General features: G+C 50.1%; 1 protein-coding gene across 5 annotated transcripts in view; it reads right to left on the bottom strand.

The window, feature by feature from the left end:
* The window catches only part of CEP250 (centrosomal protein 250), a 128,512-nt gene that overhangs the window by 91,965 nt on the left and 22,270 nt on the right, over window positions 1–14,277 (bottom strand). For all 5 annotated transcript variants that reach the window (XR_009464367.1, XM_014598380.3, XM_019485560.2 and 2 more), the window contains exon 3: window positions 199–255. Coding sequence is in view for 4 of the 5 variants with exons in the window: in XM_014598380.3 (XP_014453866.2) it covers window positions 199–255 (57 nt within the window). In the remaining variant the exon portion in view is untranslated. The remainder of the gene's footprint in view (window positions 1–198; window positions 256–14,277) is intronic.

Below are 14,277 nucleotides of genomic sequence, written 5' to 3' on the forward strand. Positions count from 1 at the left end.
AGGGTTTTAAAAGAAAGCTTTTTTTAATGCTTGCACTGCAAGGAGTGCAAGTTGCTCTGGTGGTAGGAATGGGAGAAGAAACTGGAAAGATCCAGAATATTTTAAGTGTTTTTAAATATATCTAGTGTCAGCAAAAACATATGCCCTTCAGTCTTTGCTATTTGGGGTTCATACCAGTCAGACAGCTGCATAACTCACCCCTCCCATTTCCAACTGCTGTTTCAACTCCCGACACCAGTTCCGATATTGCAGCACCTGGACAGATAGAAGAGAGCCACCATGGTTCTCAAAAGAAACGGAACGGCCATTGCTATAAACAATATCAACACCTTACACCCTAGTTTACTCTACCTAAGGCTCATTGACTGAAGTACAGTAGATTTTACAGTATTAACATGACCGCAAATTACTAATTGTATGCAAAATCTTCTTTCTGCCCATCCTTAACACAAGACAGAAATTGAGCACATTACTAGAGTACCTTAAACTTACTCAAAGACAATGATGGTGTTAGAATTACAGAAACATAGGGTTAAACTTTAAGGGTGATCTAGCTGAATCCCCTGGAAAAAAGCAGGATACACTATTCCTAAATTAGCCCAGACAAATGCTTATCCAGGCTTTTCTTGAATCAGTTTCTACAACTTCCTGGGGTGACTTCCTCCACTGTCCTATTGTTAGGACAGCTAGGAAGGTTTTCTTCTGAGATTTAATCTAAATCTATTTTGCTGCAGTTTAAATCTGTTGCTTTGTGTCTTGCCCTCTATGCCAAAGGAAAACAATTGTTCTCTTCATGACAGCTTTTTAACTGAAAATTATCATATCCCTGTTCAATGTCATATGGCTTACATTCCAACCCTTTCCTGCAATATATTTATAAAAATGCCAAGTAGAACTGTACCAAGAGCTGTACTACACTCCATTTACATAAAGTCCACTGCATTCCCCTCATCTATTAAAATAGTTACCATGTCAAAAAGGATATTGGATTAGTTTTGTCCATGTTAGTTGCTGGTCACCCCTTCCTCATCCTGGTATTTAGAAATTGATTGCTTTATAATTTGTTTCAGTGGTTGTCACAGACCACAAGCTAAGAGGGACTGAAGACTACATGCTAATAGGGACCACATGCTTATGTCCTGAAAAATGCCCACTAGCGTAAGAAGAATTCAGGTAATACTGTTATATGAGAACCAGAGCCAATAACATCACTGACCGTATAAGTGTATGATGTTGGCCCTCAAAGATACATAACACACACCTGCATGTATTATATTAATGGAACCCATAACAAAACACACACTGTGATTAGCTTAGCATCTCTTCCTTCAGTTCCTGCATTGGTACATGTCCCCGCTCTTCACTCTATGCTCCCAAGAAACAGTGCTGCAGTCAGTACTTACTCATTTCCAACAAACTTGTTTTATTTAGGTAATCTTTTTCCAAAGCAAGTGGGAAGTGTTATTCATTACTTCTATTGTTGGACTGGGCTTCAGTCTCAGAAAAAAAAAAAGATCCAAAATCTTCCCAAAACTTTCCCTTAGGATCTATTCAAAAAGTCTACCCAGACACTAGGAATACCCACCCACATTAGCTTTCACAGTGAAACTGGATCCAGTTTAAGTGAGATAAAAATTACAAGCAATGGATATATTTGGATTGAGCAGGATCTAAATAATGATAATCATAATGATAAACTGTTCTGTGAACGTGAAATATGAGTGCCAAACCAGTTGCTGCTCCAGATCATCTGAAACAATGTAAAAAGGGAAGAAGGAGACACATTTCTTCACATAATTCCCTTCCCCAACATCAATATAAGTACAGCAGCAATATTTGATCTCTTTGATCTCTCAGGACTGTTAGTAAGTGCAACTGCTTGCTGTTCTTTCCATATTACAGTAAACATTTGTTAGTAGCACCATATCAATTTCCTGCTACTATGTTGTTGCTAAACATGTTGCTCTTGTTATAGGAAACATCACTTCATAAACAGAAGTGTTCTTCCATATATATGAACAGCTAGAGTACACACTATATTCTCTTTTCCCCCAAGTTTATTTGATGTATTTATAAAGACATTCAATTGAGACAATGGGTATTTGTGCAAATGCATTCTATGTATAAGGAAGTGCTCAGACTTCGGGGGACTTCAGCAGTTTGCCTGGCTGGGAGGATGGGAACCAGCTGCAACTGATGAGGGTGGTGCTAGAGAGAATTAAGAGCTCCAGGAGTAGAGGATCAGTGGAAGAAGAGAAGAGGAGTGGTGATTAGGGAGAAGCACACGGCCTGTGTCACTCCTCCTAGGGTCCAAAGAAAGACTGCAGGTTTGGGTTTTGTTTGTTTGTTGTTTTCATGCTTGCTTGTTTTGTTGTTTCTTTTACTATGGGGACAAGGTTCCATGTAATATCAACTGTCTGAAAACCTGACCAAGGAGCTGACATGCCATAATAAGGAAGCTGGGAAAGCGACCCATTTACATGTGGTGGAGAATATGGGCAGCCTAAAATTGCACAGCACCACGGAGTCAGAACCTCTGTTAAAATGGTCAGAAGGCTTGCACCAGCAGTTACAGCTAAAGCAGGAGGAATAGCAAGAGCAGCTATAGTTTATGCAGCATCTCTTGGATCATGGCAAGACTCTCACATAGGCTGAGTAACCCCATTCCCAGATGGGGAAGGGTGGAGTACTCAGAAAGATGGGGCCAGCAGATGACTCAGAGGCCTTCTTAATGACTTTTGAGTGGGTGACTGGCAGGAACTCTGGGGGGGCATTAAAATAGAAGCTTCTTAACTGTAGAAGCTCCGTAGGCCTATCAGAGCCTTGGGGCTGCTTCATCCTGGGGTCATAAGACCCTTAAAGCTACTATATTGGACCAGCAGGGTCTAACAGAAAAAGCATACCAGCACAGAATCAGACAAGAGGCCTTTAAACTAAGCCCGCTGGGGGACAGGGGGACTACCGCCACTGTTGGCCCACTGAGCAATCCTTGCAAAGCCAGCGGGTCCAGGCACTTAAGGGAGCCCACCCCATGCCCCAGCCCTGGTAAAATCTGTGGGCAAGGAAGAAGCCCCCCAGGGGACACTTGCCTGCCTGTACACAAATGCCAGGAGCTTGGGGAATAAGCAGGAGGAGCTCATCCTCCTGCTCAATGCAAATAATTATGATGTCATAGGGATAACAGAGACCTGGTGGGACTCCACCCATGACTGGACCACGGGTATAGATGGCTATACCCTGTACAGGAGGGATCATGTAGATAAAAGAGGCAGGGGTGTAGCTCTCTATGTTAAGGAAAGCTACACATCCCTGCAAGCCGATATTGGCGACCAGGGTGGACAACTGGAGACACTCTGGGTTAAAATCCGTGGGGAACACAGCACAGGGGACACAATGGTGGGAGTCTACTACAGACCTCCCATCCAAAGTCCTGAGCTTGACCAGGAGTTTGCCTAGGAACTGGCTGAGGCCGCATGCTCCAGGACCATGGTTGTCATGGGTGACTTCAATTACCCGGACATCTCGTGGGAGGATCGCTCAGCAAAATCCCAGCGGTCACAAAGCTTCCTCTCGTGCATGGTTGACCTCTACCTGACTCAAGAAGTCTATGGGCCAACGAGAGGCAAAGCGCTGCTCGACCTGGTACTGGCTACTGGGGATGACCTAGTTGGCGACCTAGTGATCGATGGGAAGCTGGGTGACAGCGACCACGAGCTGATCACCTTCACCATCCGCCGAAAAGCTGGCAAGTAGGTCAGCAACACGCAAGTCCTTGACTTCAGGAAAGCCAACTTTGACAAGCTCAGGAGGCTTGTCAGTTAGGCCCTAAGGGACCATGACCCCAGGGAGAGGGGAGTTCAAGAAGAGTGGTTGCTCCTCAAGGGAGCGATCCTCAATGCACAAGCTAAGTCTATTCCATCTTGGAGGAAAGGCAGCAAGAGGTCACAGCAGCCCCCCTGGCTCTCCAGGGACCTAGCAGACCTCCTGAAGCTAAAAAGAAAGGCCTACAAAGGATGGAGGATGGGAGTCACCTCCAAGGAGGATTGTTCTGCACTGGTCCAGTCCTGTAGGGAGCAGACCAGGAAAGCCAAGGCTGCAACTGAACTCCAACTAGCTTTGAGCATCAAGGACAATAAAAAGTCCTTTTTCAGATATGTGGGGAGCCGGAGGAAAAGCAGGGGCAACATTGGACCCCTGCTGAACCAGATGGGGCAACTGATAACTGACACCCAGGAAAAAGCCAACCTATTAAATGGGTACTTTGCATTGGTCTTTCATCAGTCCCATGGGACGCCCATGCCCGCTACGGGACAGGGAAGTCCGGGTGAGGGTGATCCCCTGCCCTCCATTAATGCTGACCTTGTGAAGGAACATCTTGAGAAGCTGGATACCTTCAAGTCAGCTGGCCCTGACAATCTTCACCCCAGGGTACTCAAGGAGCTAGCGAGCATCATAGCCCAGCCTCTAGCACGGATCTTTGAAAACTCTTGGTGCTCTGGTGTAGTGCCCGAAGACTGGAAGAAGGCCAATGTGGTGCCTGCCTATCTTCAAGAAAGGGAGGAAAGTGGATCCGGCTAACTATAGGCCCATCAGCCTGACTTCTATCCTGGGGAAGATCTTAGAAAAGTTTATTAAAGAGGCCATCCTTAATGGACTGGCCAACACCAACATCTTAACGGATAGCCACCACGGGTTTGTCGCAGGTAGGTCTTGCTTGACCAATCTCATTTCCTTCTATGACCAGGTGACCTATCACCTGGACAAGGGAGAAGAGATTGATGTCATATATCTTGACTTCAAAAAAGCCTTCGATCTGGTATCCCATGATCACCTCTTGGTGAAACTGTCCAATTGTCGCCTTGGGTCCACCACGATCCACTGCTGGAAAATTGGCTCCGGGGTCAGACCCAGAGGGTAGTAATTGATGGAAGTCACTCATCATGGTGTCCTGTGACCAGTGGGGTCCCCCAAGGCTCTGTCCTTGGACCCATACTGTTCAACATCTTCATTAATGATGTGGACACTGGAGTCAGAAGCGGACTGGCCAAGTTTGCCGATGACACCAAACTTTGGGGCAAAGCATCCACACCAGAAGACAGGCGGGTGATCCAGGCTGACCTGGACAGGCTCAGCAAGTGGGCGGACGAGAATCTGATGGTGTTCAACGCTGATAAATGCAAGGTTCTCCACCTTGGGAAGAAAAACCCGCAGCATCCTTATAGGCTCAGCAGTGCTATGCTGGCTAGCACTATGGAAGAAAGAGACTTGGGGGTCATCATTGACCAGAAGATGAACACGAGCCTGCAATGTGATGCTGCGGCTAGTAAAGCGACCAAAACGCTGGCTTGCATCCATAGATGCTTCTCAAGCAAATCCCGGGACGTCATTCTCCCCTTGTACTCGGCCTTGGTGAGGCCGCAGCTGGAGTACTGTGTCCAGTTGTGGGCTCCACAATTCAAAAAGGATGTGGAGAAGCTTGAGAGAGTCCAGAGAAGAGCCACGCGCATGATCAGAGGTCAGGGAAGCATACCCTACGATGACAGGCTGAGAGCCATGGGGCTCTTTAGCCTGGAAAAGTGCAGGCTCAGGGGTGATCTGATGCCTAAGTTTATCAGGGGTGACCACCAGTATCTGTGGGAACGTTTGTTCACCAGAGCGCCCCAAGGGATGACGACTAGGTCGAATGGTCATAAACTACTACAAGACCATTTCAGGCTGGACATAAGGAAGAATTTCTTTACTGTCCGAGCCCCCAAGGTCTGGAACAGCCTGCCACTGGAGGTGGTTCAAGCACCTACATTGAACACCTTCAAGAGCAAACTGGATGCTTATCTTGCTGGGATCCTGTGACCCCAGATGACTTTCTGCCCTTTGGGCAGGGGGCTGGACTCGATGATCTTCCAAGGTCCCTTCCAGCCCTAATGTCTATGAAATCTATGAATCCTGGATTCTCAGCCCTGAGCCATAACCCAAAGACTGAAGGACTTTTGCACTCACCAGTTAAAGCCCGAGTCTCGGTCACCAGCAGAAACAGTGGAGTTTGTGACTTTAGAACACTTTGGGCACATCCACACATGCAGGCACATGCGCTTGCATCAGCTCAAATAGCAGCAGCACAAATTTGTGCCAATGGGGGCAAATAACAGCCAGGCAAATTGTGCCACTTGGGGCAAACTAACCCTGCCCAGCTCCTCCCAGATCTTGTCAGGGGGAGCTAGAGACTGGGGCCAGCACCTGTGCTCACCCCAGAAGTATAAAAAGCTGCCCTTTGAGCATATCAGGGCTACTTGCCCTCAGGAGCTTCTGAGGCCCAGCCAGTTGGTATCTGGGGACACTAGCCCCTTGTGCCAGCTGGACTGCTGAAGCAGCCCTAACCTAGAGTGGTCCCTGCACCCTCTACTCACCTGCTGCCACCTGCAACAGCGTGCAACCCCACAGCTGTCTGCCGGCCAGACCTAGATGGGGACCACAGGGCCACGTGGGCTGTGGTATGGGCACTGAAGCAGAGCCTCCTGCACCTCTGCGACAGCTGCCAGTGAGCTGTGGCTGCACAGTTGGCCTTCATGCGGAACTGCTGTCATGTATTCTGGTGCCCTTACCCTGCCATCTGGGCAACTGTTACCTAGATGTGCTCATTGTGGTGGCCCGCTTTGAACTGTCAAAGCATGTCCTCCTGGCCCCAAATGACCAGGTTAGCCACCTGTAACAGGGTGTCTGCTCTGGGCCGATCCAAACGTGGCCCGCACACCTGTCCCTGGGGCAACCGCCCACCTTCTCGCCTGCCATGCCTTTTTGTTAATTAGTTAATTGATGTTAATTAGTGGGAGGCTGCCCTTTTACTGCCCCAATGCTAGGGGGCACTATCTGTAGCTCCATTTCCTCCCCTACACCGCAGCCCACGCCTCGCCGATGGAATAGACGGTTAGGTCTTGGCCTTGCTGTAATCTGGCCCCTTGTCCTCTCTGGGCCCTACCTCTTTCGATCTGCACCCTCTCCAGTGCTAAGGCTCTCCCTGGCCCTGTCTCACTATGCCCCTTCTCTGGGGCTTCCCCACAATGCTGCCCCCTTCTCTGGGGCTTCCCCACAATGCTGCATCCTCCCTGGTGCTGGGATCCCCACACTGCTGTGGGTCCCCTCTGAGGCCTCCTCCAACCCCTAGTAGCCTCACCCAAACCACCGGTATTTAAATAACAACAAAACACAAGCCCCTGGGCTGTAACATAAATTAAAGCCACCCGGCTAAAACATCATTCAAGCCTACCGGGGAATACTCCGTCCCTCAGCAGTGTCAAATGCTGATCCTGCAGTCAGGCCTCCCCTTTCTTCCCTGAGAGAGCTCCTTCCCCTTGGGCCGCTGGCAGGGAACTGACTCTCTGGCCTCAGCCCCTGGGCTTTATATGGGAGCCAGGCCCTGCCCCTTCTGCCCAGCTGGACTCATTACTCACTGCTAGGGCTCTTCCCCTAGCAGTTTTCTCCCTTCTTAGGAGCAGGGCACCTAAGTGCTCTGCTATACTGCCTCATCTGCCCTCCAGCTGGGTCCTTGGTGCTGGCCCTGGGCAGGCTCCTCTGCCTGGGTCTCGCCACTTATCTCACCAGCAGAGATCCTGGTGTCCCCTGTTTAAAAACTCCAAATTCTCTGATAAAAAAAAAAACAGATTCTCTCATTAAAATACCCCAAATCCGTGTTCTTCTGTGATTAAAATGAAATACTACTATATAAAGAGAGATCAGTTGGGCAATGTTTTATTGATATATTTACAATTTTAAAGCAATTTGGAAGCCTACCAGTGCCTCCATCATCATAATAAACAAATTCTAAATACCTATACACTTTCGGATTTGCTTCTGATTTTTTTGATCACAGAAAAATCAGTATTGCCCCTGCCCCCTTCACTCACCAGGATGTACGGTGCTGAGCAGCACTGATATGCTGGTGCCCTGCCCCTGCCCTTGCCCCTTAGTTTCAACCCACAGTCCTGTCCCCTTTCAGTGCCCCTCACCTCACTCTTGACCCACAGCCCCTGCCTGCCCCCACCAGCTCCCTTTTGGCAGCAGATCTATCCCAGCACCAGGACATGAGTCCAGGTGCAGCTGTTCCACCCACTGCTTTGTGGCTCTGAGCAGTGCCAGCCCTTCCTGTTCTGATCCCTGCATCTGTGCCCAGGCCCCAGCGATCCCCATGCTATTCCTGAGAAATTCTAGACTGGGTCTCAGGGACTGGACTGGGTAAGCCCCTTCCCTCCCAGGCCAGTTTCCCCATTCATAGGCTGCTCTAGCAGGGCGGAGTGGCAGGGGGGCCCTAAGCCTGGCTCTGGCGGCCTCTCCTACCCAGAACACTCCCTCACCCCTGACCCCCATTTCTCTCTCTCTCACACACACACCCCTGCTGCCATTTCCTTCCCTTCCCACATCCCATCACAACCCCCAAGTGGTTCCTGGGACCAGGAGCCACTCCCCAGGCTGCGGCACATGTCCCAGCATCAGTGTGGGCAAAGGGCAGGGCTGCAGAGAAGCAGTTACCCCTGCAGCTGTGGCTCCTGCCAGCAGGTCCCATCCCATCCCATTTGGCCAGATGGGCATGCAGGGTGTGAGATTTGAGGGGGGATATGGGGTTTGGGGGGGGAAGGGATGTGGGAGCATTGAGGGGGGGGTTGTGGGTGGATGCAGGGTCTGTGGGGGGATATGGGGCCTGTGTGGGGGTTTAGAGGGGTGTGGGTGTATGGGATTTGTGGGTGGATTGGAGGGAGCTGTGGGTGGGGGGGGTACTGTGTGGGTGGGGGGTGAACTGCTCAGGAGGGATGGGTCCCCTGCATGGCATGCAGTTCCCTGCAGCAGCAGCAGTGGCTGTCGGATGCTCATGGCCTGCTGCTGGCAGACCCCCCCTGCAGCACAGCACAGCCCCAACTGCCTCAGACCCAGCGCTGCCTGTGCCACATCTTGCAGGCCCAGCCCAGCCTGACCCAGAGGCGTGTGCCTTCATGCAGTACCAGGACGATTTTGCTGTCACACAGGGTCCCAGCACTGTATGCAGGGGCAGCACATCAGACCAGGACTACTTGAATGACTACACAGTCCAGTGGGTGGCGAATTGGCTAGAGGGTTGCACCCAGAGAGTCGTAGTGGATGGGTCGGTTTCGACCTGGAAGGGTGTGGGCAGTGGGGTCCCTCAGGGCTCGGTCCTTGGACCGATACTCTTCAATGTCTTCATCAGCGACTTGGATGAGGGAGTGAAGTGTACTCTGTCCAAATTTGCGGATGACACAAAACTGTGGGGAGAAGTGGACACACTGGAGGGCAGGGAACAACTACAAGCAGACCTGGACAGGTTGGACATATGGGTGGAAAACAACAGAATGCAATTCAACAATGAGAAATGCAAAATGCTGCACCTGGGCATGAAAAATGTCCAGCATACCTACTGCCTAGGAAATGACCTGCTTGGAGGCACGGGAGTGGAAAGGGATCTTGGCATCCTAGTGGACTCCAAGCTGAACATGAGTCGTCAGTGTGACGAAGTCATCAGGAAAGCTAATGGCACTTTATCGTGCATCAGCAGATGCATGACGAACAGTACCAAGGAGGTGATACTTCCCCTCTGTTGGGCACTGGTCAGACCGCAGTTGGAATACTGCATGCAATTTTGGGCGCCGCACTTCAAGAGGGATGTGGATAACCTGGAGAGGGTCCAGAGAAGGGCCACTTGTATGGTTAAGGGCTCGCAGGCCAAGCCCTATGAGGAGAGACTAGGGCACCTGGACCTCTTCAGCCTCCGCAAGAGAAGGTTGAGAGGCGACCTTGTGGCTGCCTATAAGTTCATCATGGGGGCACAGAAGGGAATTGGTGAGGCTTTACTCACCAAGGCACCCCTGGGGGTTACAAGAAATAATGGTCATAAGCTAGCAGATAGCAGATTTAGACTGGACATTAGGAAGAACTTCTTCACAGTTCGAGTGGCCAAGGTCTGGAATGGGCTCCCAAGGGAGGTAGTGTTCTCCCCTACCCTGGGGGTCTTCAAGAGGAGGTTAGATATGCATCTAGCTGGGGTCATCTAAACCCAGCACTCTTTCCTGCCTATGCAGGGGGTCGGACTCGACGATTTATTGAGGTCCCTTCTGACCCTAACATCTATGAATCTAGGACAGGCTGGGTCCTGCCTTCAAGTACCCCATGTGCCACTGGGCCGGGCTCGCTCCATGGAGACAGGACCTGGCCTGGCCTGACACACAGCCCTTGCGTGTGGTGCTGGGGCCAAGTGTGAAAGCAAGAGCAGCCTAGTCCTGTCCGAAGGCGCACGGCCCCACGGCCAGGCTGGGCTAGGCCTGTGACATGGCACAGGTGGCACTGGGTCTGAGGTGGTCAAGGCCATGCCGTGCCACAGTGGGGCTCTGCCAGCAGTGGACCTTAAGTGCCGGACAGTGAGGGAGCCCCTATGGTGAGGGAGGGAATGGTGCTGGGGCTAGTGCTACCCAGCTGGGGAGGGGCGGGTCAGGGCAGGGAGCGGGACGGAGCTATAGTTTGTCTTCGAGGGGGGGTGCAGCGAGAGGGAGGCAGCTCCTGCTGCTGCACACACTCTGGGCGGGCGTGGGGGTGGGGGGGAGGGACGACATACACGTGGCCCCGGACGAGCCACAGCTTCATCCTGTGGCCCATATCTCTCCTCAGTTGGGCAGCACCTACCCCAGCTCCACTCCCTCCCTCACCGTGGCAGGTGTTCATCTGCCCCCCCGCACCTCTTCCCTCCCTACTACAACAAACTTATCAGCTGCATGTAGCTCTCCAAGCTGCCAGACTATGCTCCTTGCTACCTGCGTGCTGTGGTGTGGCTGTGTGCACACATGGGCATTTATTAGTCAAATTATTGACCACATCAGACAGATTTCTAATATAGTCAATTTTCTTTATATCGATGCCAATCCAATATCGGACCGATGTATTGGTGCACCTCTAGTGCAATCAAGGCTGTCCCTGGCAACCACCCCGGGCCCTGTGGACAGTGCTAGCAGCTGTGTGCCACTGGCTCCACACTCCAGCTTCTCCCCTCCGCCCCGCTGCACACATTGGCCATTTGCCACCCCCCCAGCCCCGCATGGGCTGATATGCCCCGGACCCCGCACAGCCCTAGGGATGGTTCCAAATGTGATAGTCTACTGAGTAGTGTAGAGGCATTTGGGGCTAGAAAGTGGCTCCTGTGCAGTATCCCATTACCACGTAACTTGGACTTTGCAAAGGAATTTGTTACAGAGTGACACCTTGGAGTGGGGCTTGGGAGCTGTTCTTTCAGGAACATCCAATACTGTATTTAAGTAGGAAATGCTTTCCTTGGGAATAGAAATATGCAATAATCAAGAAAGAGTATCTTGCAATTAAGTGGGCACTTGGAACCCCCAGAAGGTACAATCTGCGGCTCTCTTCTGTCCTGGTGACAGACTGCACTCCATTAATGTGGCTGCATGCAATGCAGAAGGCTGACCAAAGGCTGACAAAATGATACCTGGTCCTGAAGCAGTATGTGTTTTCCATTCACTACTGTGCTAGGATAACAAATACAAATAAAGATTTTTCTTCTTTGGCAGGGCAGGGCAAATGGGTGCTTAGACAAGGAAGAGCATGTCCCAGACCCCACTCTTGGGGGGTGAGAGTGAGAATATGTAAGGAGGTGCTCAACTTTCAGGTGTGTAAGACCTAGCTACAGGTAGCCAGTAGTCTGCCTGGCCAGGGGACTGTGAACCAGCTGCAACTGATGAGGGTGGAGCTAGAGAGAATTAAGAGCTCCAGGAGCAAGGGGCCAGGGGAAGAGTGAAGGGGTGGTGCTTAGGGAGAAGCACAGAGCCTCTGTCACTCTTCTCAGGGTCTGAAGAAAGGCTACAGGTTTTGGTTTTGTCTGCTGTTTGCACAATTGTTTTGTTGTATTTCTTTTACTGTGGAGACAAGGTTGTGCATGTACACTATGCTGCAGACCATGCAGCTGATGGGCCTCAATATGGAAGCTGGGTGAATGATCTGGTTACAGTATGTTTTTTATTATTGCTATTATACAATATTCTCTTGTTATATTTTTGTAGTAATAAGACAGACTGAATTCCAAACAATGGCTGTAGCAGAAGCAATGCCGATGGAAGATCAACAGTAAAGGACTCAAGGACCCAAGCAAGCGAGACCTCTTCCACCAGTGCCTCAATGAAAAACTGGTGAATTCCTATCAACAACAATGGGAGAATGTCAGCAGCATGTGGGGTGCCTTCAAGGCCACCATCATTAGCGCCTGTGTAGAGACACTTGGATTCTCTACTAAGAAATATCAAGACTGTTTGATGAGAACGATCAGGGGATCCAAGAGTTGTTCAATCACACATACAAGGCCTTTTGTGCTTGGCAAAATTACATCAATTCCAAGCAAAAGAAACTGAATATCCAGCAAGCAAGGCAGAGGTCTAAAGGGGGATGTGCAATATGAAGAGCACATGATGGTAAGATATGCTGCTCCAATCCTGGAATTCTTCTTTGCCTGGAGCCTGGATCCAAAGATGTCATGGAAAGATTACTGGGACTCATCCAACCCTCTGACTACTACCCCATGCTGCTCATCCATGTGGGCATCAATGATACTGCCAAGTGTGACCCTGAGCAGATTAAGTGTGTCTATAGGGCTCTGGGTGCAAGGATGAAGGGGATAGGGGTCAGTGGTGTTCTCCTCATTCCTTTTGGTCAAGAGAAAGGGCCCTGGCAGGAGTGGATGCATCCTGCAGATCAATGCACAGGTGGTGTTGCCAACAGGGATTTGGCTTCTTTGATGACAGGATGTTGTTCCAAGAAGATGGTTTGCTAGAAAGAGATGGGATGTACCTGATGAAGAGAGGGAAGAGCATTTTTGCAGACAGGCCTGCCAACCTAGTAAGGAGGGCTTTCAACTAGGTTTGCTGGGGTATGGAAAACAAAGACCTGAGGTAAGTGGGGAAGCGGAGGACCTGGAGGAAGCAGGAGGGGGCAGCAGGGGAGGCCTCTTTCTTCCTGAGAAAGCAGGGCAATCACCTAGTAACCTCAGATGTCTGTACACAAATGCACAGAGCCTGGGAAACAAGCAGGAAGAATTGGAAGTCCATGCACAGTCAAGACATTATGATACAATTAGAATAACAGAGATCTGATGGGATAGCTCACATGACTGGAGCACTGCCATGGATGGGTACAAACTGTTCAAGAAGGACAGGCAGGGAGGAGGAATTGCACTGTATGTTAAAGAGCCATATAACTGCTCAGAGCTCCAGCATGAAACTAGTGGAAATAGGCCTGTTGAAAGTCTCTGGGTTAAGGTTAGAAGGGACAGCAACAAGCTCGATTTCATGGTTAGTGTCTGCCATAGACCACCAAACCAGGAGGATGAGGTAGATGAGGCTTTCTTCAGACAACTAGTGAAAGCTTCCACATCATAGGCCCTGGTTCTCATGGGGAATTTCAATCACCCTGACATCTGCTGGGAGGGCAATATAGCTGTGCGCAGGCAATCCAAGAAATTTTTGAAGAGCGTCAGAGACAACTTCCTGGAGCAAATGTTGGAGAGACCAAACAGGGGCTGTGCTTTTCTTGACCTACTGCTCACAAACAGGGAAGAATTGGTGAGGGATGTAGAAGTGGATGGCAAGTTGGGCAGCAGAGACCACAAGATGATTAAATTCAGGATTGTGACAAAAGGAGAGCAGCATGGTACGAATCCTCGACTTCAGAAAAGCAGACTTTGACTCCCTCAGGGAACTGATGGGCAGGATCCCCTGAGAGGCCAATCTGGGAGGGGCAGGAGTTCAGGAGAGCTGGTTGTATTTGAAAAAAATTTACTTAGGGCTCAGGAACAAAACATCCCAATGTGCAGGAAGAATAGCAAATGTGGCAAACGACCAGCTTGGCTTAGCAAAGAGCTCTTTGGTGAGCTTACACACAAAAAAAGGAAGCTTACAAAAAGTGAAAGCTTGGACAAACAACTTGGAAGGAAGACAAGAATATTGCTTGGGCGTGCAGGGATGAAGTCAGGAAGGTCAAAATGCAACTGGAGTTGCAGCTAGCAAGGGCCGTGAAGGGTAACAAGAAGGGTTTCTATAAGTAGTTAGCAACATGAGGAAGGTCAGGGAAAGTGTGGAATCCCTTACTGAATGGGTGAGGCAACCTAGTGACAGATGATGAGGAAAGGGCTAAAGAACTCAACGCCTTCTTCACCCCGGTCTTCACTGGCAATGTCAGCTCCCAAATTACTGGACTGGGCAGCACAGTTTGGGAAGAAGGTGAGCC

The sequence above is a fragment of the Alligator mississippiensis genome, chromosome 9 (genome assembly GCF_030867095.1).
Source record: "Alligator mississippiensis isolate rAllMis1 chromosome 9, rAllMis1, whole genome shotgun sequence".
Lineage (NCBI taxonomy): Eukaryota > Metazoa > Chordata > Crocodylia > Alligatoridae > Alligator > Alligator mississippiensis.